We start from the raw sequence: 21,796 nt of genomic DNA on the forward strand, positions 1-21,796 counted from the left end.
ATTTCAGCTCGGAGAACTTGCTCTATAGGACTGAAGAATGACATTCACCATAAATAAATGAATATAGCATCGGGTTTATTTTACATACATTACACACTTGGATAAAGTCACAAAGTCAAACCTGTTTGCTACAGCCATTTAGTAACCAAGCAACCATGAGAGATCTTGGTTTCACTTAAATGTTTCACCATTAGTCTCTGGAGCAGATTCCAGTTTGGGATCTTTCCCTGCAATGAGGGATTTTTATTTCCCAACAAACTGGAAATCCACAGTAGCAAGGGGATAGATCTTTGTCTTGTGATAAATAATCCAAGCAGAATGCACTGACAGCAGGCCTGGATCAGAACCAATGTCCACACTTACAAATGTAGTCCATACTGATCACAAAAATGACCAAAGTGGAGGAGCAAAAGTATAGTGCGGACATGTATGCCGTGGCGTCTTGTAGAGGAAGCAACAAAGAGTCCTCGTCGCCAAACAGAGCTCCAAGTTTACAGCATAAACTCTGGATGCTCTCTGGGTTTTAACAGTTCCATACTTTGAACTGTAAAGCTTCCTCCCACAGGATCCTATAATTGTATTGATGCAGCCCTGAGATGTCCAGCTGCACAAAGTAATACAATAGAGTGGTGCAGGAATGATTCCTAAACCCGGAAATGATCATTTTACCACTTCTGATTCACTCATCTTAAGGTCAACGGTGTATTGCACCTGTGTTTGGTTAGATGCCAGTAAATACAAGCTTCTTTATGTTTAATCTACAAGATCAAATAAGTCAGTAAATGTTCAACTGGTTAACATCTGAAGCTTCTATGTGTCATAAAAAGCTGCTAACAAGCGACTAAATGAGATAACTAAACATCATGATAACATTAGCCACCTTTAGCGGTTTTAGCAGGTTTTGGGAAAGTCATGCACCCTTGATGCAGTTTATTTATAGCCAAATGTTACCTCTTTGTTTCTGTTGGTTGCAATTACGCTTCAAAAAACATAAAAGTCGTGTTTATTGTGGGGATTATCCTCCTGAACAAAAAGTATAAGCATCGTAAATTCGTTCATGCAATATTCCAAAATCCAATTGAAAAATCCCATTGCTTTTTGTTAAGGCAGACCTTGCGATGCTAACATCGACATCAGCCAACACATCACTCATCACTGCACCACTCTAGTAGAGACAGCAGTAAACCTGTTAAATAAGCAGTTTCAGCAAAAGCACCTTGAAGTAACTAATAGAACGTTTAACCCTGTAACCTGACCAGTTCATCGGCATACTGGAACTGCCCACTGTTTTCATACTCCAGCATATCAAGAGCCACCTCGCAGCTCTCCTTCACCACACGTTCTCCGTCACTGCGGAACTGCTGCAGCACGGCCAGACACTCGTCTTTGCCAATGGAGCCGAGAGCCTCTGCCGCCTCGTGTCGAACCATGGGGCTCTCACCGGAGTGCTCCAGAGCTGCGCGCAGGGCCGGGACCGCTGCCGGGTGCTGCATCTGACCCAGGACATAGCCGATCTCGTGACGGAAGAGAGCGCTGGAACACTGCAAGCCTGGACACAGAGACGGTCAAATTAAAGGTTATTGCTGGAGAGGATGTGGCCAGACCACACACACATTCTGGAGCTGCCAAGTTCTTCAAGGCTTCTGGGGTGGTGCTAAGATAATATATACTTTATTGAGCCCATACCGGGATTTGTTGTCGTTACAGCAGTATGTTAAGACAAAATAGAAAAATCTCAGGATAGAAAAATAACAATAATTCAAAAGTAAAATAATGAAAAGTAATATCTGTAAACTGTCTGACAAATGAACACTATGAAGGGCGACATTATGGCGAACATGATTTAAAATTATTATAGTATTTAAATTACATGTGCAAGGAATAGCATATCAATTAAATATGAATGGAAAATGTAGATTGTGAAAAGAAGTCCAGTTATGAATTATAAGTCCAGTTAACAATCACAGAATTCTAAGTTATGATATAAATGTCACCGGTCTCTCCTTTTACCTGGCATATATGAACTCTTGAGTTACCAAAGAATGACTAATATCTTTTTTTAATCTTTATGACAGCGAATAAAAAGGCCATAACAAGGTGATGTCTCTGTAAGCAGCCTCCCACTATCGGCCAATGGGTAGTCATAATTTAAAAAATTCAATGTATGTAGGACGTTCAATTTAAGACTGGAAAAAGACAAAAGGTGATACCCACTGGGAAAAATTGGACACATACCTCACAGAAAGGGTTGACCACTTTTTGATATATTGTGATTAAGGAAAACAGTGTTGGCTACCATAATATTCTCTGATGGCCTACTCGTGACCCCTTGGTATTTAGCCATGTTATTATTATTTTATATTATTGTTTCTTTGTTGTTGTACGTTTCCTTCAAGCTTAACTAGTGTGTTACTTTGATGTACTGTATGCAACTTATCCGCCTTTGTCCTAAAGTGTATTTTCTACTGAATTGATGTACTTATTTGTTGCTACAGTACTGTTTGTATTCTATTTTTTCTGTAAAAATCTGAAAATAAAAATAGAGTTCCCAAAAAAGGAAAAGGTAAAGTCAGGCGAGACAAACACTGCTGAGAACTGCAATATTTTTAAATGACTAAAACGGCTACGTCATAAACAGTGATGCGTAGATTAAACAGGAAACAGTAATCATATATCTCACCGTCTCCCAGTGCCAGCACAGCCTCCTCGTTCCCCAGGTTACGCAGGGCGAACATGGCGCGGTAGCGTTCAAAGAGTGGCAGGGTCTCATCCAACAGGGCGACGCGCAGCTCTGACACACTCTTCCTCACTGCTGGGGGGGCGGGGTCCACGGAGTGGTAAGGGTTCTTATCTGTGTTCCCATCGTCCAGCTGCTTCTCTCCTCCGGTCTGCAGCCACTCCATTCGACGCACAGCCAGCTGACACGTCTCTGCAACCTGCATTTACAACCAGGCACTTTTAATCCTTAATACACTGGCTTTGTTTGACATTTGTGTTTGAATGACTGTTTCAGGGATAAGATAAGTACACATGGAAGTGGAGGATTAGTGAATGAATTCCTTGTTACGCTAACATTAAATGAAATAAATATAACTTATAGCACTGCCTTGCTAGTAACAGAATACCTGTTTTGTTCTCACCTCTATGACGGGATCCAGACTGTACTCTTTCAGTAAGTCCAGAACCACAGGATCACCTATCGCACCCAGAGCCTCTCCTAGAGAGAGAGAGAGAGAGAGACACACACACACACACACACACACACACACACACACACACACACACACACACACACACACACACACACCTCAAGTATTATGTCTATTACTAAGAGCAGATAGTGAACATCTGAACATTTTCTGTGGCTGATAAGGTTGACTCAGCTCAGTACTGAACTGAAGTGCTCATTTGTGTGTGTAAATTTAATATGTGCATTGTAGTAAAAGCAATAATTATTTAATGGACAAATACAGTCCACTGATGCACACTGAATTATATCTCTTTTTTTTTTTACTGAGTGAGGGGATTTGAATGCTTTACATTAAGTGTTTCAAAAGGAAAATGAATAAATATAAACAACAATTAGAAAGAAATACACACTGAATGATATCAATATGTTTCTAATGTCTGTATGTTTAACTGATTTATAACTCCAATAATGAGGAAGATTTGTATACTCAAATCACCTTACAGTGATGAGTTAAATGAAAAAGGGACAGAGTAAATTATTCCCCCCCTATAATTGTAATCATGTCTGATTGTGGCTTTGGAGAACTTTGGTCCGGAGTGATATTTGACTCTTTTTTCTAAAAAAGGTTTGAGCTCAAATCAAACTGTTCTATGAATATATTTCATTTATTATATTACATGTAAAGGACACTTTTAGACAAGGCGACTTACATACATTCTGATATCATAGATACGCCTACAGGAGCAATCTTTGTGTTCAGTATCTTGCAAATGGACACGTTTTGACTGCAATGGGGTGGGGGTAAGATGGCTGGCCCTCTGATTGGCAGATTCCTATTACCCCCCGGTGCAACAGTCGCCAGAAACAAACCACCAACCTCCTGATATAAAATATTCTGTTCCACCTGTTCTTGTGTTATGCCTGGGGAATCACAAGCATGCAAACACTTACATCTGTGTGGTGGGGTAAGAGAAAAGTACAGAGCACGACAGTGTGTGTGTGTGTGTTTACCTGCTTCATGCCTGACCATGGGCTCCTGCTGTGTGTCTTTGAGTACTGCAGTGAGGGAGGGGATGGCACTTGTATCCTGCATCTGTCCCAGGCAGTATGCCAGCTCGTGCTTCAGCAGGGCCGACTCATCACTGAAGGCCTTACTGATCCACTCCACAGCTTCAGCCCCTGACACACAGGTACAGCACACAAGTGACCAAACACACACTTCTAGACTGCTCATCCTGAATGCTTTGGACAGTGTTTTTTATACTTATATGTTTATTGTTCGGTTATTCATACACATAACTGAGTCATGGAAATATGAACCTATCTGTTGGCACAACATACCATGAAGGCGGACAGAATGAAGAGCAGGATTATATAGAACAATACAAATGATAAGTCTGTCGTGTGTGTTTTTGGTTCCATGGCGTCATTGTAGTTATTTGAAAAGTTGAAGGGATCCTATTGAGTCTGTTTTTCTTGTATTATTTATTTAGAAATATGACTATGTTTGTGTGAGCTGGTATTGGCATCTCATCATACTCTCTCATCATGTCCTTATGTGTATTTCTGTCCTAAACTTTATGTCACAAAAAAGGTTCAATTGACATGTAGACCAGACGGAATTGTTTTCTGAAGTATGCTAAAAAATAAATGCATGAGAGGTTATGGTTCATCTACACAGGATAGATGTGTGTGTGTGTGTGTGTGTGTGTGTGTGTGTGTGTGTGTGTGTGTGTGTGTGTATGCTAAGGCTGTAATTATGTTGCTCTATTCATCTAGAATGAAAGACTTCCACTCTGACTGCAGTTACAGGTAAACACGTGTAATCCTGTCTTCCTTAGTCGTTCTAAACATATGTCTTATAACTTCCCTTCCATTTAACAGTTCATCGAACATCTAAGAAACATATTCAGTTTCAAATGTTGTAAGGTGAATTGTTAAGACCAAACCCTCAAACCAAAAACCAAAAACCTGACAAAAAAAAAAGTAAACTCTTTTTATTTTATGTCAAAAAAAGTTTCAACAATGTGGCTTTTCAGCTGCAGGGACAGGCGCCCTCTGAAAGCAGGAACGTCAGGTCGTAAAAAATGTAAAAACAGGTTTTGTGGTTCTGTGGATCTGGTTACTGTTTGACCTATTGGCCCACTGTTATTTGTGCTTGAGTTTTATATTGTTTATGCAATCTCTTCAACTACTTAACATGTTCATGGGGTGTTTGTATGTTTGGTGGACATGTGGTACCTCCCAGGTTCCTCAGGGTGAATAAGGCTCTGAAGCGGCGGGTCAGGTCCACTGTGGGGTCCACCAGAACCTTTCCCACTGCCGTCACCGTCTCCACACTGGTCATACTGCCACACAGGGTTTCTGAGGAGAAGGAAAGAAGTTCATTTTAATAATTTATCCATTTGAATATTTGTAATGTGCTGATTAAAAACATAAATCTGCTAAGTCAATAACATACCAACAGAGAAATAGATACATGTAATTGAACATAAATAAAGAAATAAATTAAATGTTTATTCACTCACTTTTGGTGCTTTAAGTATATTTAGATGACACTTTCACTACATCATTTTGAATACAGGTCTGTTACATGTAAACACTTTGGTATTTCTACTTACACTTAAGCACAAGATCTCAGTACTTCTTCCACCTCTGTTCAATCTAAACTAAGCCTTAGTGCACCTTTAAATACCACTAAAATAAAAATACTTTTCATGTTTATAATTGGTTGTTGCTCAATAGGAGAGTTCCCCATGCTTGGCTGCACTGTAGACTGTATACATGGACTGTGTTTATGGACTGTCCATATAGACTGAATGTATGGAGGTCTCTGCTCGTATATACAGTTATGAAGAAGAAGCTACAGCCTGGCTGACATAACATATGGGCTGGCAGCCACGTTTCAGGCAAGCCCAGTGTTGTGGTTATAAAAGGCTGACCGGACAGAAGCTAGCTGTTAGCTTCCTGAGTTAGATAAACTTCACATATACCTTCTACACAAGCAGCTATACAACAAAGAATTCACAAATATCATCCACACTGCGGAACGTAATTTACCTTCTCGATCAACAGGGGATTTTAGAAACAGCTACAACCGCCAGAGACACACACCGCTGCTGTTGCTGCCGCAAGCGTACTGCAACTTCCGCTAACGAGGCATGAACATCCGGCAGATTGTTTTTCAAAATAAAGGTGTTAAACTCACCAATCCCACTTGGCAGAAAAACAAACTAATTAATACAAATATATAGCGGAAACATTATGCGTTGTATTTATACTGCAATGAGACAAACAATCAAGCATATTGAAAACAATCAATTCAGGTCATTGATCCAGTCTGAATTTTCAAAATGTGTATTGTAAACATTTTTTATGATCAATACTCTTACACAATAACCCCTTTATGATCCCAACTTCCAGACTTTTAGATGTAACACCTCATAATGTTTCTTGAATATTTCCCCTTTTTCCTGTTGGTGAAAGTAGTATTAGGCTTGTATGTATATGAAATTGGTTTATCCATTTATGTATGTATGTATGTATGTATGTATGTATGTATGTATGTATGTATGTATGTATGTATGTATGTATGTATGTATGTATGTATGTATATGTATAGTTCTATTATCTTGTGAATGTTATGATAGGGTTACGTGCTGCTTTTATTATGAAAACTATGAGGCGGAAGTGTTATTCGTGTTGCTGCTAGCAAGACTAGCTTGACTGTGGTCCTCTGAGCAGCAGCGTGCACTGGTCGGATGAGAGGGGGGAGAGGAGACAGCTGGATGTGGGATTTGACTCAGACACCTTATCCGTCTCACTGCGCGGTACTGTCGGTCCTGCAGATCAGCGGCCTGCCTGCCTGCATACCGACCGGTGGTTCTTTCACGCTCCCCCCCACCCCCACCCCATCTTGATGTACTGCTGTCCTTCTGTCTCCAGCGGTTCTCCTGTTCTTAGGATGCGACGGGCCCGCGCTGCTCGTCACTGTGAGGAAACATCCTTTAGCCGCTTCTCTGCCTCCAGGTGCCTGGCTCCTCTTCAACAGATAGATGTGATCGTTGGGAATATTTAACCTGGGTAAGAAGATTTAGAAGGCGTCGTGCAGCCGGGCACGCATCACTGTGGGAGTGTCCTCCATCCTTCCTTAACCAGGTATGAAATAACAACAACACGTCTGCTCCTGAAGGCTGCTGCAGGCTGGATCACATCTGATCTGATTTCCTGCTGGTGTCTGATGTGGCCTGCAGCACAGTGGACATTGTGTCTAACAGAGCAGGAGACACATGGCTTTATTGTTGGCTGCTGTCAGTCCATCTGTCACTCACACTGTCTGCTGTGTCTACAAATATCAACTTTTAACCAGCATTAAACACGGACACATGCTAACAGAGGTGGGAAGTAACTCAGCAGATTTACTCAAGGACTTTACTTAAGTACAATTTTGAGATACTTGTACTTTACTTGAGTATTTCCATGTAATGCTACTTTGTACTTCTACTGCACTACAATTCAGATGTAAATCTTGTGCTTTTACTCCCCTACATGTATTTAATACCTTTAGTTACTTTACAGATCTGGATTAATGATCTGAAATGTAATCAGCCCTTAAATCAGACTTTAGTTCACCTGGAGTAAATTCAGCAGCTACCCTGCAGTATACAAAGCCATTAATACTAGCTGCACCTTTACCAGCTCTGAGAACACTTTAATGATCAATAATTATAAAACATATCAGAGATATTATTCTGAAATGGACCAATCAAACAATGACTACTTTTGCTTTTTGTACTTCAAGTACATTTTGATACTAATACTTGTGTACTTTTACTTGAGGAACATTTTGAATGCAGGACTTTTACTGTAACAGAGTATTCCTACACTCTGGTACTTTAACTTAAGTACAAGATCTGAGTACGCCTCCCACCTCTAAGTCAAAATGATAGTATAAATGATAATGCATAATATTTGTAAAAGGAGTTTAATTTAGTGTATTTGTCATTATAAATCAACTTTATTTACAGAATTAAACTGCAGTGATTTGCAATCCCATAGAGGAAAATACATTTAAAAACATCTTAGAACCAACTTAATAAAGATACTTAAGAAAGTACTTGGGTAATTACAATTTAAATGCCCATGTCATTTATTCTGCTGAATACCAGGAGCCTGTGATTTCAAACACAAAGACAACAAACTAGCGTGTAGTGGGAGATCCGTAGTTGGGGTTTACATGTTGCTTAGTAGTGAATTAAACTTATGGTTTGTTTGACTCCATGTGTGAAAAGTGTTCTCTCCACCTTCTGCGCTGTGTGTGGCAGTGATGGCGGTGTTTCCGCTGCTTCCTCTCTCTGTGCTGCTCCTTTCCCTCCACACTCTGGGTGGAGCGTCTCCTTCCTGTCCTCTGAGCTGCCGCTGCTACAGCCTACATAGATTGCCAAGAATATAAACAATATGTGTCAAAATTGTATTTTATTTAACATTTAAATACACTGAATTCACATTTACCATGCACACTCAATTGCCAATTGAATGGGTATACCTGCACATTTTCATACAGCTTTGCCATACCATTTCAGAGTTTTAAATGTTTATTTTTTGTTGGTGAAGTCTAGATGTAAATTCAATCATAATCTTAATTTTGAATAGTGGTGTTTCACTGAACTATATGGTATTGAGGAGTGTTTCTATTCTTTTATCCTACCTACTTCCATACACCAGGGGCAGAATATAATTTGGTAGGATCTCAGTGCTGCAAACCCGAGAGTACAAGTCAACATTAACAGCGTAATACAAGCACACTTTATGGCTGAACTGATGAGGGGCTTGAGACTTTACAGATGTACCTAAAGTGTATTTAATGAGCCCTATTATCCTTTTTGGGGGGTTTTACCTTTCCTGTAGTGTGTTATATACTGTAAGTTGTTGTGCATGTAAATGGTCTGCAGAGGCTAAAAGTCTGGGTCCTTTAAAATACAAATAAATTGATTATAAAATGAGAAAAGTATGAATGAAGAATTAATTATAAATAAGTCCCTTTCTTACTTTTTCATGCAAACTTTGGCCTGAAATGAGGCTGCCTTCTTCGTATTCTAGATATACACGTTTTATATTTCTAGTGGCACTTAGTATTACATATTTCTGTTTTATTTTCATTTATCTGTTTCCAGGATGGCTAGGAAGGTAAGGCAAGGCAAGTTTATTTATATAGCACCTTTCAACACAAGGCAATTCAAAGTGCTTTACAAAAATGAAGAACATTAAGAGCATTTAGAGCATGTAGTCTGTATCCTGTTATGTTTGACAGCTGCACTTCAGTTTCAGACAGATATTAGAAGTAAGTGAAAGCATTGCCTTGTTGAATGATACTGGATGTTTAGGTTCTCATCTGAATAATATCCCTAAAACCTGTTTTTACAGAGACATGTTTCTCAGAAAAAAACCGAAGGAGGCCTTGATGATGGATGCTCGTATAAACGTCAATGTCTCTTTCTTCATGGTTCCTATGGCAACAGTCATTCACAGACAGAGATACATATCCAAAAGAGCTTTAATCTGCAGCCGTGTCACAATGAGTGTTTAATCCCTGTGGAGCTGCTGTTACCACACACTTGATAGGATTCATTCTTTCAGTCAGTCAAGTGTTTACTAAAATCAAACAGCAGCATTACTGTGGCACAAACACATCTGGATTTTTATTATTTAGGGTTTCCAGAGTAACACTTGACATGTGTTTGTCTAAAACGACAGTGTTTATGTGAATTTTTGTACAGGAAGTGAACAAATGAATAAAGGGGCCATATTATGCTCATTTTCAGTTTCATATTAGTATTTTGTTCATCTACTGTGACATGTTTACCACCTCTTTTCACCCTCTGTCTGAAACCAGAGCCCAGTCAGATTGTCAGACAGGTTAGAAACACACTTCCTGCAGCTTTGTGTGTCTGCTTGTTTTTACTGAACCCCTATAAAAGAGACCTCTGAAAGTATCCCTTTGAGGGAGAAAGCTGGGAAATATAAAGCAGCTTGTCACAGTCTGGACTCCGTGCTGCTGTATTGGTGCACCTGACATGAGTAGATCCAGGTGTAGTGGCTATAAGTCCCTATAATCAGATCACTGTGCTACTGTGAACATTTTATTTATAAAGTCTGTTTGAACCTAAGTGTGTGATTTTAAAGGGCTGCTTGTGCTTCTTTCATTCCTGCTGGACTTTTTTAATTTGACTGAGCCCAGAGAACATTATCATTAGGGAATTATGAGATATGTGTTTTTCATTTTGTAATATCTTCGAGATAATTGCACACAGATGCAAAAGGGACTGTGCAGCAGAGCTAAATGCCTCTGTATGAAACAGTGTAATGACGATCATTTTAACAGTGGCATTATTTTGGCAGACCTTTTTTCTAATAGATACATATTTGCCAAACAAAGCAGAAACAATTACCAGGAGAGGTATTTATCTGGACAGACAGTTCTATTATTTGAGCAGGCTGTAGCACTGATACTGTAGAGTTGAGCATAATACATCTACTATATACAGCCGCGGAGAAAAATAAGAGACCACTTCAGCATTATCGTTTTCTCTTGTTTTATTATTTATAGACATGTCTTTGAGTTCATTTTTTTAATTTGTTTTATTGTATTCTATAAACTACTGACAATTTGTCTCTGTGTTGGATTTCAACAGACACTGAAATGGTTGCCATACATGTAGAGATAAAGATTTAAGGAAAATGTGGAGTGGTCTCTTAATTGGGGTTCTCCGGAGCTGTATACTGTCCATCATTACATTGGACAATTTTTTTACAAGGATGCATTAAATGTGGTTGATAAAAAAAACTGTACTGTATAGTATGTGCATACAATATGTTGTAACTTACTCATGTAGCATCTGGAGTCTTTGTTTCTAAATTTGCTCAAAGAAATATTTGAGATTTCTTGTTTTGTGTTAGCTGACATAAAGCAATAAACAAATATCAACTTTTAACCAGCATTAAACACGGACACATGCTAACAGAGGTGGGAAGTAACTCAGCAGATTTACTCAAGGACTTTACTTAAGTACAATTTTGAGATACTTGTACTTTACTTGAGTATTTCCATGTAATGCTACTTTGTACTTCTACTGCACTACAATTCAGATGTAAATCTTGTGCTTTTACTCCCCTACATGTATTTAATACCTTTAGTTACTTTACAGATCTGGATTAATGATCTGAAATGTAATCAGCCCTTAAATCAGACTTTAGTTCACCTGGAGTAAATTCAGCAGCTACCCTGCAGTATACAAAGCCATTAAAACTAGCTGCACCTTTACCAGCTGTGAGAACACTTTAATGATCAATAATTATAAAACATATCAGAGATATTATTCTGAAATGGACCAATCAAACAATGACTACTTTTGCTTTTTGTACTTCAAGTACATTTTGATGCTAATACTTGTGTACTTTTACTTGAGGAACATTTTGAATGCAGGACTTTTACTGTAACAGAGTATTCCTACACTCTGGTACTTTAACTTAAGTACAAGATCTGAGTACGCCTCCCACCTCTAAGTCAAAATGATAGTATAAATGATAATGCATAATATTTGTAAAAGGAGTTTAATTTAGTGTATTTGTCATTATCAATCAACTTTATTTACAGAATTAAACTGCAGTGATTTGCAATCCCATAGAGGAAAATACATTTAAAAACATCTTAGAACCAACTTAATAAAGATACTTAAGAAAGTACTTGGGTAATTACAATTTAAATGCCCATGTCATTTATTCTGCTGAATACCAGGAGCCTGTGATTTCAAACACAAAGACAACAAACTAGCGTGTAGTGGGAGATCCGTAGTTGGGGTTTACATGTTGCTTAGTAGTGAATTAAACTTATGGTTTGTTTGACTCCATGTGTGAAAAGTGTTCTCTCCACCTTCTGCGCTGTGTGTGGCAGTGATGGCGGTGTTTCCGCTGCTTCCTCTCTCTGTGCTGCTCCTTTCCCTCTACACTCTGGGTGGAGCGTCTCCTTCCTGTCCTCTGAGCTGCCGCTGCTACAGCCTCACAGTGGAGTGCGGCTCCACCAGCCTGAGGGACATCCCCAAACATGTCCCCCCCTCCACGCAGGTATCTGCACTCACTCAGCGAGGACGTTACTGCAGTGTTAAATCCACACACAGTTCACCATCAAGTCCTGATTCTTAGGAACATTCATCCATGCTGACCCTCATCCTAATGCTTTTCCTTGACTCCTCTCTCCTTGATCACTCGACCCAGAACTTGACACTGAATGTGAAACAGTTCATTGGAAAAGGAGATATATGAAGCAATAAATATGTCAAATACATTTTCACATTTTCTTCCTTCTGTGGAAGAAATGTAATTATTATTATTATATGTTTTATTTATTATTATTTAATTACTCCCAATACAAAAGTACATCTGAACAAAACCAAGCTTTAATAACATAATGACAGATCGGTTTAGCCACCGGTGATTAGTATTACTATTATTTGTTCACCCTTTTTTTGCTTACTTCTTTTTTTAATTAAAAGGATTATTACCTTGAAATACAAATAAAAGGACATACATTGAACTCTATGAAAAAAACGATTGGTTGAATGAATTTCAATAATCACGTTAACTAAAATTGAGGAGATTATTATTATCACATTTCATACCTCAGGACTCTGGAGAAGCTAGTGAAGGAAATGAGGAAGCCAACTTAGGTTTTAAGATAAACCTTAACTCTCCCTCCTCTCTTCCTCTTCCAGACCATCTTCCTACAGGACAATGTGATTGGTCAGATCCGACGACAGGACCTGACTCTGCTGAAACACCTGCACTACCTGTACCTGCAGGTAACACAAACACACACACACACACACACACACACAATTAGATGTAAAGTAATTGAGAGGTAATGAAAAACATTTTCCATTATTCAATCAGGCATTTGCGAATCCCTTGTGCTTGGGAGAGAGCCTGTTTTTTATTTTTTCCTAACATTGGCTTACTTGCTGTTTTTCAAAATATACTGGTATTTATTTATGTGGCATTGAGATGAAAAAACAAACAAATATAGTTTGAGTCTGGGTGATTTGGGTTATTCTAACCCTTTGGGATCAGAAGTAGATCCGTGTCCCGGCAGAGACTGAAGAAACAAAGAAGTGAACTGCACACATTTTAATTTAACCAGCTGCATCAAACATTTATGTGTGGTTTGTCTTCCTCCAGAACAACAGCATCTCCGCAGTGGAGCCAGGATCTTTCCAGAACCAGGGTCAGCTGCTGGAGCTGGCTCTGAACGGGAACCGGGTCCACCTGGTGACAGCCGACATGTTTCAGGGACTCGAGCATCTGCGCATTCTTTACCTGGCAGGAAATGACATCACACGCCTGCTGGACTACACCTTTCGTGGTTTGCAGGTAAGGCACATGTTATATTCATTATATTCCACATTCGAACATTCAATATAAAGCTATGCATGATGCCTGTCTCAGCTCATGACTGCACAAGGCTCCTCAGGTGATAGCGTTCCCTCCATGTTTCTGCAGCGTCTGCAGGAGCTCCACCTGCAGCACAACAGCATAGAGTTGTTAGCAGAGCAGGCTCTCGTCGGTCTGAGCTCTCTGGCTCTGCTGGACCTAAGCAGGAATAATCTCCACACCATTGGCCCCGCCACCCTCAGACCTCTGGTCAGCCTGCAGGTGCTGCGCATCACAGGTGAGCACAATACACAGAACCAGGAGATTCATGTGTTTTCTTTAAAGGTCTCTTATGCTATATGTGAACAATATATTGTAGGGCCATATCTATACAAAACATGTCTGTGAAGTATTTTGCTCAAAATACCAAACAGATCACTTGTATCACATTGTAGCATGCCTCGTCCCCCTCTATTTCAGCCCTGTTCCTGAAGTGCTGATTCTGCGGCTGTAGCTTTAAATTTGAGCTGAACTGACCATATTACCTCCAAAACAGAGTGGTTTTAGCTCGTCAACTGTATATTGGGGATGAAAGGTTGGGACGTGTCATGTGGGCGGGACATTGCCAGGAGTTCAATGTAAAGCCAGCCCACATTTTACTTATAACGTCATAAGGACATCAAATCTGGATCAGCTCGTTTGTTGCCCCGTTTTTAGAGATGTGGGTAAGGAGGAAAAGAGAGAGGGTTGTATTTTCTGACACTTTGTGAGTCTCCTACACCGGGGACACATTTATGTATAAAAGACATCAAACTAGTAGCGGACCTTTAATGTTTCTTTCACAAACAAACAGGGGGCTGAGACAGACTAGCTCAGCCCCCTTGCCTTTTATATATCTATTTGGGCTGCTTGTATTATTTGACATTGTTTTTGAATGAACACCAACCGGAAGATTTTTGCTCATACCGCTTAATCGGAAAGCCTCAGAGCAAGTTCAACAATCACCTGCAGCAACATTCAGAGTCCGCTTGGCTGATCTGCTCAAATAAGTGGGCTCTTAGGCAGCGGTGGAAAGTAACTGAGTAAACGTAGTCGAGCACTGTACTTAAGTACATTTTTGTGATACTTTACTATAGTTTTTCCATTTAATTCTACTTTATATTTTTACTGCACTACATTTTGGCAGCAAATACTTCTTTTTACTCATTACACTCATTACACTTATTACAACATTAGTTACTTTTGTAGATTCATATTACTAATACAAACATTAAATCAGCTAATACATTATGCTGTACTGTTATTGATGGAGATATCTGGCAGAATCAAAAGGTTTTGAATGTTATCTCATCCTTTACCTTCTGCGAAATTAAAATAATAGACACATAAATTGTATGTATTTTGTGATGCTAATACTTTTGTACTTTGACTTAAGTGACATTTTGAATGCAGGACTTTTACTTGTAACAGAGTATTTCTACCCTGGGGTACTATTACTTTTACTTATTCATAAAATCTGATTACTTCTTCCACCACTGCTTTTAGGTCTTCTTATGCTTGTTTCTGTTTTGAAGACAGGGCCAAATCCAAGCTTCTCCTCCAATTTCTACTGTGATGTCATCGGTGCTTTTCTGAAAAGTGAAAAGTTGAGTTGCTCTCGGCCTCAACACCTCCAGCTGTCCTGGCACCCACCCTAACCTCCTCTCTGCTCTGCTGTAGACAACCCGTGGCGCTGTGACTGCGCTCTGCACTGGCTGAGGAGCTGGATCGATGAGGAGGGCCAGCGGCTGCTCAGCTCTGCAGAGCGGCGCCTGGTGTGCACCGAGCCCCCACGCCTCTCCCACCTCACCTTGGTGGAAGTCCCCCTCAACAGCCTGGTGTGTATCCCTCCTCTGGTGCAGCTGGAGCCCAGGAGGCTAGCTGTGCGCCTGGGAGAGAGCCTCAGGGTGTCCTGCCACGCCTCTGGGTACCCTCGGCCACAGGTAGGGACTCTTTAAGGAGACTGTTACTCCTTACTCGCTGTCAGTCAGGCATAGAAGAAAAAAAAAAAATCACTATAAACAACAACATTTACCATCACACAGTGCAGCATCCTCTCTCTCACGAAAAGGCCCAAACTACTAATACTAACAGTAATATTCATAGCAGTGGTGAAATGTAACGTAAATTAAGTCAAATATTGCACTTTTCCTTAACAGCATGTATCTTATAGCTTTAGTTACTTAACAGATTAAACATTTAGCTGATTGTCTGTTTTGGATAAGTGAGTTTTCTTATCCCATTTTATACGTCCAAGCCCTTTTTTCATATGTTTGGCTCGCCTGGGCTTTTTTTGTAAAAATGCTATTAAAACATGAACACTGTGCTGCATAATCCACAACAAGCTAACCTATCAGCATAGGTAGGCTGCAGGGATGTCAGATGGATGTACAAACAGTTATGAGACCATTATTACAAAAGAAAAACAAGACGAAAATGTTATCACTCAGAAATGTTATCCCACAGCGAAAAGTAGTTTTCAAGTCTCTTGACATCAGAAAATAATTATTTCAAGTCTTGGTGACCATGGGGAAACATAACATATTTCAAAGCACAGAGGGTTGAAGGGGCCCTATTTGGGGTTTTCCTTTCCTGTAGTGTGTTACATGGTTTTTTGTGCATGTACATGGTCTGCAAAAGCTAAAAGTAGTTAAATACATACAAGGATTTTGCCTTGGTGTAAATGGTGCATAGATAAACATCCCAAAGTTCACATTGTTCAATTGTTGTATTAGGTATTTCACTCAAGTAAAGATCCTAAATGCTTTGACCACTTTTCCATGTTTTTCTTTCCACTTGTTGACTTGAACTTCCTTTTGTTAATCTTCAGTTAACTTCTAGTTTTGAACAGGTGCTTTAATAGTCTTTATTTTAAGGAACAACATGGAAATAGAAATCTTAGCTGACAGAAGAACCATGGTGAACTGTTTACTGAGTCTGATTGTCTGATTATGTATAAGATGATGATTAAATACTGCATGACTTTCAGGTGACGTGGAGGAAGGCGTCCCAGGGTAAGGTGGTGCTCTCTCCCCGAGGCCTGGTTCAGGAGCTGGGTGCAGGAGGAGGTGGAGTGGGGGGAGCAGAGGAGCCGTCAGAGGAAGGCAGAGTCAGTCTGCAGAAGACTGAGGGCAAGCGCTTCGACCCGGACACCGGCAGTGGCATGCTGTTCCTCAGCAATGTGACCGTGGCCCACGCAGGTTTCTACGAGTGTGAAGCCTGGAACGCAGGGGGCGTGGCCAGGGTGACCTTTCAGTTGGCCATCAACTCATCTACTTCCTCTTCCTCATCTTCCTCCTCCATCTGGGCCTCGTGGTCCCAGGTGTCCTCGCCGTTCTCCCCCTCCTGGCCCCGGCTGAGGAGCCACGGCCCCGCTGTGGGCTCAGACGTGAGTCGGGAGCCGCTGTACGCTCTGGGCAGCATGGCCTTCAGCGCTCTGGGAGCTGCCACTCAGACGGCCATCGCTGCGGGCATCTCCCTGCTGGCTCTGACTGCTCTGCTGCTGCTCGCCATGATCTACAGCCGCCACCACCAACCAGAGAAGGAGGCTGATACAGCGGAGAAGGTGTGTGTGTGTGTGTGTGTGTGTGTGTGTGTGTGTGTGTGTGTGTGTGTGTGTGTGTGTGTGTGTGTGTGTGTGTGTGTGTGTGTGTGTGTGTGTGTGTGTGTGTGTGTGTGTGTGTGTGTGTGTGTGTGTGTGTGTGTGCGTGTGTACTGTGATGGAAGTTATTTGCAGACAGAAAGATGGATTGGCGATATGATTTGTCAACCACTTAGAGATGCCCGCGCCTTAGCGTATCACATACAATGTGTTGGACCAGTAGCCCATAGAAGCGCAAGCGTTACATAGTGATGTTGCTATGGTACTGAAGTAAAGAATGAGTCCAATGGAGGCGTTTCAGGTAGTGGGGGAGAGTGTTTGGGAGAGAAACTCCCTCTGGAGGGGACCGAGGGATGTTAACTCTGTAACACTTGTGCTACTATTGGCTCACATAGGCTAAGAGACGGGACATCGCCAAGCGGTTGACCAATCACAACCGAGCAGGCCAGCTAACCAATCAGAGCAGACTGGGCTCTGGTTTCAGACAGAGGGTGAAAAGAGGTGCTGCAGCACAGGCAGTATGAGAAAAATAAAGAGCTTTTTGAACATTAAAGCATGGAGACATGTCACAGTAGAGGCACAACATACAAATATGAACCTGAAAGAGAGCAGAATATGTCCTCTTAAAAATCTAAATTCCTCAGACTTTTCCATTTAGCTGTCCGTGTGATTTTGACCCTGCAGGAGGAGAGCATCCTGTACGTGAACGACTACTCCGACGGCCCCACCACCTTTGCACAGCTGGAGGAGTACCGAGACGAGCGCGGCCACGAGATGTACGTCCTAAACCGGGCCAAGCCCGTGCTGCCTCCTGCTCCCCCCACAGCTGTCTCCACCACCAACCTGGGCTGCCCCGCCCCGTCCGACACCTCTAGCCACACCCTGTCCTCGGGGCAGGGCCAGACAATGAGTCCCACTCTGGCCCCCAACAAGAAGCTGCAGCAGCAGCAGGAGGGCGACATACGGACCATGAGGAGGATGGCGGGGGAGGGAGGGGAAGCCGAGCCTGTGGTCACATCAGAGGCTGAGGGGATGTTTCTAAACCACACAGGCCTGTTCATGGACTCTCAGATCGCCTACGAGATCCACTGCTGAAGGGGGGGGGGGGCGGGAAAATCCAGAGCAACACAGAGGCTCTACAGCAAAGCCTGTCACATCTTATCTTACAGTGTCAGGGATATACCAGAAACTCACTCAAGAACACATCCCTGTGGAAGGATTTACTTCCTATAATGGACTCGTGTTGGGGGAGGTTGAAATACCTAGCACAGCTCTCAATCTGGTTAAATAAACAAAAAGCACTTTTCAAGGGACATACTGTGACCTTGTACGCCAAAACAACAGTAGTGAGTATGCCGGTGCTTAGGTTGCCATACAAATACTCTACAATCAAAGACGAACGTACCTGGACTCAGGTATGTACCAGACTGCACATGTGTACAGGACATTTACCAGACACCTTCAATCATTATTGTGCAACAGTTAAATGTGTCCTCTCAAGATGTTTGCAGGGCGAGTAAGACATGAACAAAAGGTTACCAAGGTCACAAGAGGGGGAAGTCATGGAATCTTCCTTTTCATGAGCATGTGTTTTATAATTATTGTTATTGTCTGGACATGTTGGAGTCAGACTGCAGCTGTAGAGCGTCTGAAGGCAGTACACTGCATCAGCTGAACTTTGTAACTATGTATTTAAAAGTGTGGGAACATGTTAAATCATCACAGAGAAACGATCTTAGAGGGTGTTAATCTCCCATTGATTAAATAATACTAAAAGTTGGCATGACTATAGTACGGTGGCTCACTGCAAATTAAGAACACATCTTCACTATTTTCACAGCACATGAGAATACACAGCCAGATACACGGATACCAGATGTTTTGTCAATGTAGACGGGGAAAGAAGCTGCCCTTTAGTCTGTTGGTACAGCAGTGGGGCTGTTAAAGAATCAGAAATCCTTTTTGTCCCACAGCAGGCAAATGTACAATGTTCCAGCAAAAGGACAGTCACGAAAAGCGAAAAGGAAAATATAAAATAGAAAGGCAAGCACATGTTAAAGCCGCACTAAAATGCTTTTGAGGTTTTCCCATTTCCTTTAGTGTGTTACATACTGTAGGTTATCATGCAGGTAAATGGTCTGCAAAGTCTTGAATCCCAAAGTTCCCTCCAGAGGAAGTTTCCCTCCCCTCCCCTGCCGAAAACGCCTCCATTGGATTCCTTTGTTTACTTCCATAACATAATGACATCACTATGTAACACTCGCGCTTCTATTGGCTAGCGCTCCAACACATTGTACGTGATAGGCCAATTGGCGGGACATCTCTGAGCAGTTGACCAATCAAAAACGAGCCAGGCAGCTAACCAATCAGAGCAGACTGGGCTCTGGTTTCAGACAGAGGGTGAAAAGAGGTGCTGCAGCACAGACAGTATGAGAACAATAAAGAGCTTTTTGAACATTAAAGCATGGAGACATGTCCCAGCAGACGTAATGAACCTGAACGTGACCATAATAAAACAAATTAAAAAGTACACATCCATGGAACAGAAATAAGCAGCAGCATTCCAAAAAGTGAACGAAACTATAGAGTAGCAGCAGAAGATAATATTCTTTGTGTGTATGTATATTGCACATAAACTAGTAGGGGATAGTGGGGTAAGATGAGCCAATTTTTACTTATGTTGTCCTCTGGGCTAGCAAAAATGAGATAGAAGTCAAATGACAACAACCTTTGTTTCATGATGTGTTCTGTCAATCTAAAATGAAAATAATGCTTCTATCACAAAAGGGCCACAAAAATATGTCTTCTCAAAATGAAAGTGGTCCTGTTGTTTAACTTGCCACATCTAAGGGGTAAGTTGATCCAGATCAAGGCGTAAATTGAGCCATCTGGGGGTAAATTGACGAGTTGACTTTACTATATATGTATTTTATATTCAATATATCATCCGTTCTGTGCCACTACCTGCTCTGGTGTCTGCACTGTAGTCATATCTTTTCCGTCAACATTATAAATCATGATTGGAGAGAATGTATGCCTGTAAAACAAACCTTAGTTGACCTACTGAATCATGTAATCTCTTGCACACCCTACCTGCTTAACCCTTCTCTTTCTAGTTTAGTGCAAGGAAGTGCAGGCCCCTCATCTTCTAAATATCACTGATGCTCTGTATGTGGGTACCAAAAATGATCTGTGCAGGTTTAGTCTCCCGCTGTAGAGCCCTCCTGTCCAGCACACCAACCATGCCAGTTTGAGATGTTTCCAGTCAGAGGATTTCTATTTCTTTTCTGTAAAAGTTAACAAGAACGTTTTACTTCTTGAGTTTCCTTCTGTTTTTGAGCTTTTTTTGGAGATATGTGAAATCATGTCAGGTTGTTTCTGATTCTTATTTCCAGGAACATCTCTACCGTCTTTATGAAATCCACAATCAGCTTCTTACTTTGCTGACATTGGGCAGTTAGTTGCTTTCCATGCAAGATTGTTGATTTTCCCTGTCGATAAAGTCTTATTGTGGTCATCAAATCCAGATAGCTTCCTCTTCATCCGATCTCCTCATCAAATCCAGATAGCTTCCTCTTCATCCCATCTCTCCATTAAATCCAGATCTATAGCATCCTCTTCATCCTATCTCCTCGTCAAATCCAGATCTTCAGCATCCTCTTCATCCCATCTACCTCCATCAGTGGTTTTATATTCTACTTAGGGTTGCACCCCCCACCCTTAAGATATGATATCAATACGGGGTATAATCGCCAAAGACTATTCAAATTTGCCCATTTACTGTCTTTCTGCGATACAGGGAGCCACAATGACATTTACATATTCCATTATTCTACAAAGGAAACATTGTTTTTAACAGAACAAATGTAGTGCATTCCTTCAGCAAATGCTGTATTACTTGCAACAGGAGGAATGTAAAGCAAATAAAACATATGTGTGGATGTCCGGCACACCTTGTCGCAGCGTTTGAGATTTCAATCTTCTATTTAAACCGTAGTCAGTCGTTTTTGTCAAACTGGTGAAGATGTTTTTTTTAAGTTTGCAGTGCCATGATTATAGTAAATTGGGACTTAGCAAAAGGGTCAGTCACATGGTCTGTTTTCTACGATGAATAAACTATAGGATATTATATATTTCCCTCAAAACTGTGAATAAAAGTTTATTCAAGAGAAATTACTCTGTGGTTACGAGACAGGATGAAGATTACGATTATCTGATTACTTAATATCATATTTTTTACTGAACAGGACCCAACAACACAATGTATTAGACCAGGGATACAGTGGATACATATATATTCATATGTAATCATATCCACACATTGTATTAAATACAAAATTAAACTATGTGCATGCACAATATTTAACAAAAAATCGAAATCATCTCCTTCGTATTTTTATGCCATATTCAGCCCATGACAAAAGTGTCAGATTGGAGTCAGTCCATTTCTTTTTATGTGTGAAATGTTCCCAACAATAAAACCAATTGTAAAAAGAATACAAAATGTTTGTCCATCTCATTGTCTTTAAAGCTAAGAAAGAGGT

At 40.9% G+C, this 21,796-nt stretch overlaps 2 protein-coding genes across 2 annotated transcripts; one reads left to right on the top strand and one right to left on the bottom strand.

Annotated features, from left to right (window-relative positions):
- Positions 1–54: 54 nt before the first annotated feature.
- On the bottom strand, positions 55–6,349 carry dohh (deoxyhypusine hydroxylase/monooxygenase). Its single transcript, XM_063891791.1, has 6 exons — positions 6,251–6,349; positions 5,432–5,554; positions 4,202–4,369; positions 3,141–3,217; positions 2,681–2,936; positions 55–1,549 (listed from the first exon to the last, which is right to left on the bottom strand). The coding sequence occupies exons 2-6, from the start codon at positions 5,535–5,537 to the stop codon at positions 1,239–1,241; spliced, it is 918 nt and encodes a 305-aa protein (XP_063747861.1). The 5' UTR covers positions 5,538–5,554; positions 6,251–6,349; the 3' UTR covers positions 55–1,238.
- A 906-nt stretch (positions 6,350–7,255) lies between these two features.
- LOC134869305 (leucine-rich repeat-containing protein 24-like) lies at positions 7,256–18,347 on the top strand. Its single transcript, XM_063890830.1, has 8 exons — positions 7,256–7,348; positions 12,141–12,310; positions 12,958–13,044; positions 13,421–13,612; positions 13,742–13,910; positions 15,332–15,594; positions 16,641–17,216; positions 17,937–18,347. The coding sequence occupies exons 2-8, from the start codon at positions 12,143–12,145 to the stop codon at positions 18,345–18,347; spliced, it is 1,866 nt and encodes a 621-aa protein (XP_063746900.1). The 5' UTR covers positions 7,256–7,348; positions 12,141–12,142.
- The last annotated feature ends 3,449 nt before the right edge of the window (positions 18,348–21,796 follow it).

Source organism: Eleginops maclovinus, chromosome 9 (assembly GCF_036324505.1).
Source record: "Eleginops maclovinus isolate JMC-PN-2008 ecotype Puerto Natales chromosome 9, JC_Emac_rtc_rv5, whole genome shotgun sequence".
Lineage (NCBI taxonomy): Eukaryota > Metazoa > Chordata > Actinopteri > Perciformes > Eleginopidae > Eleginops > Eleginops maclovinus.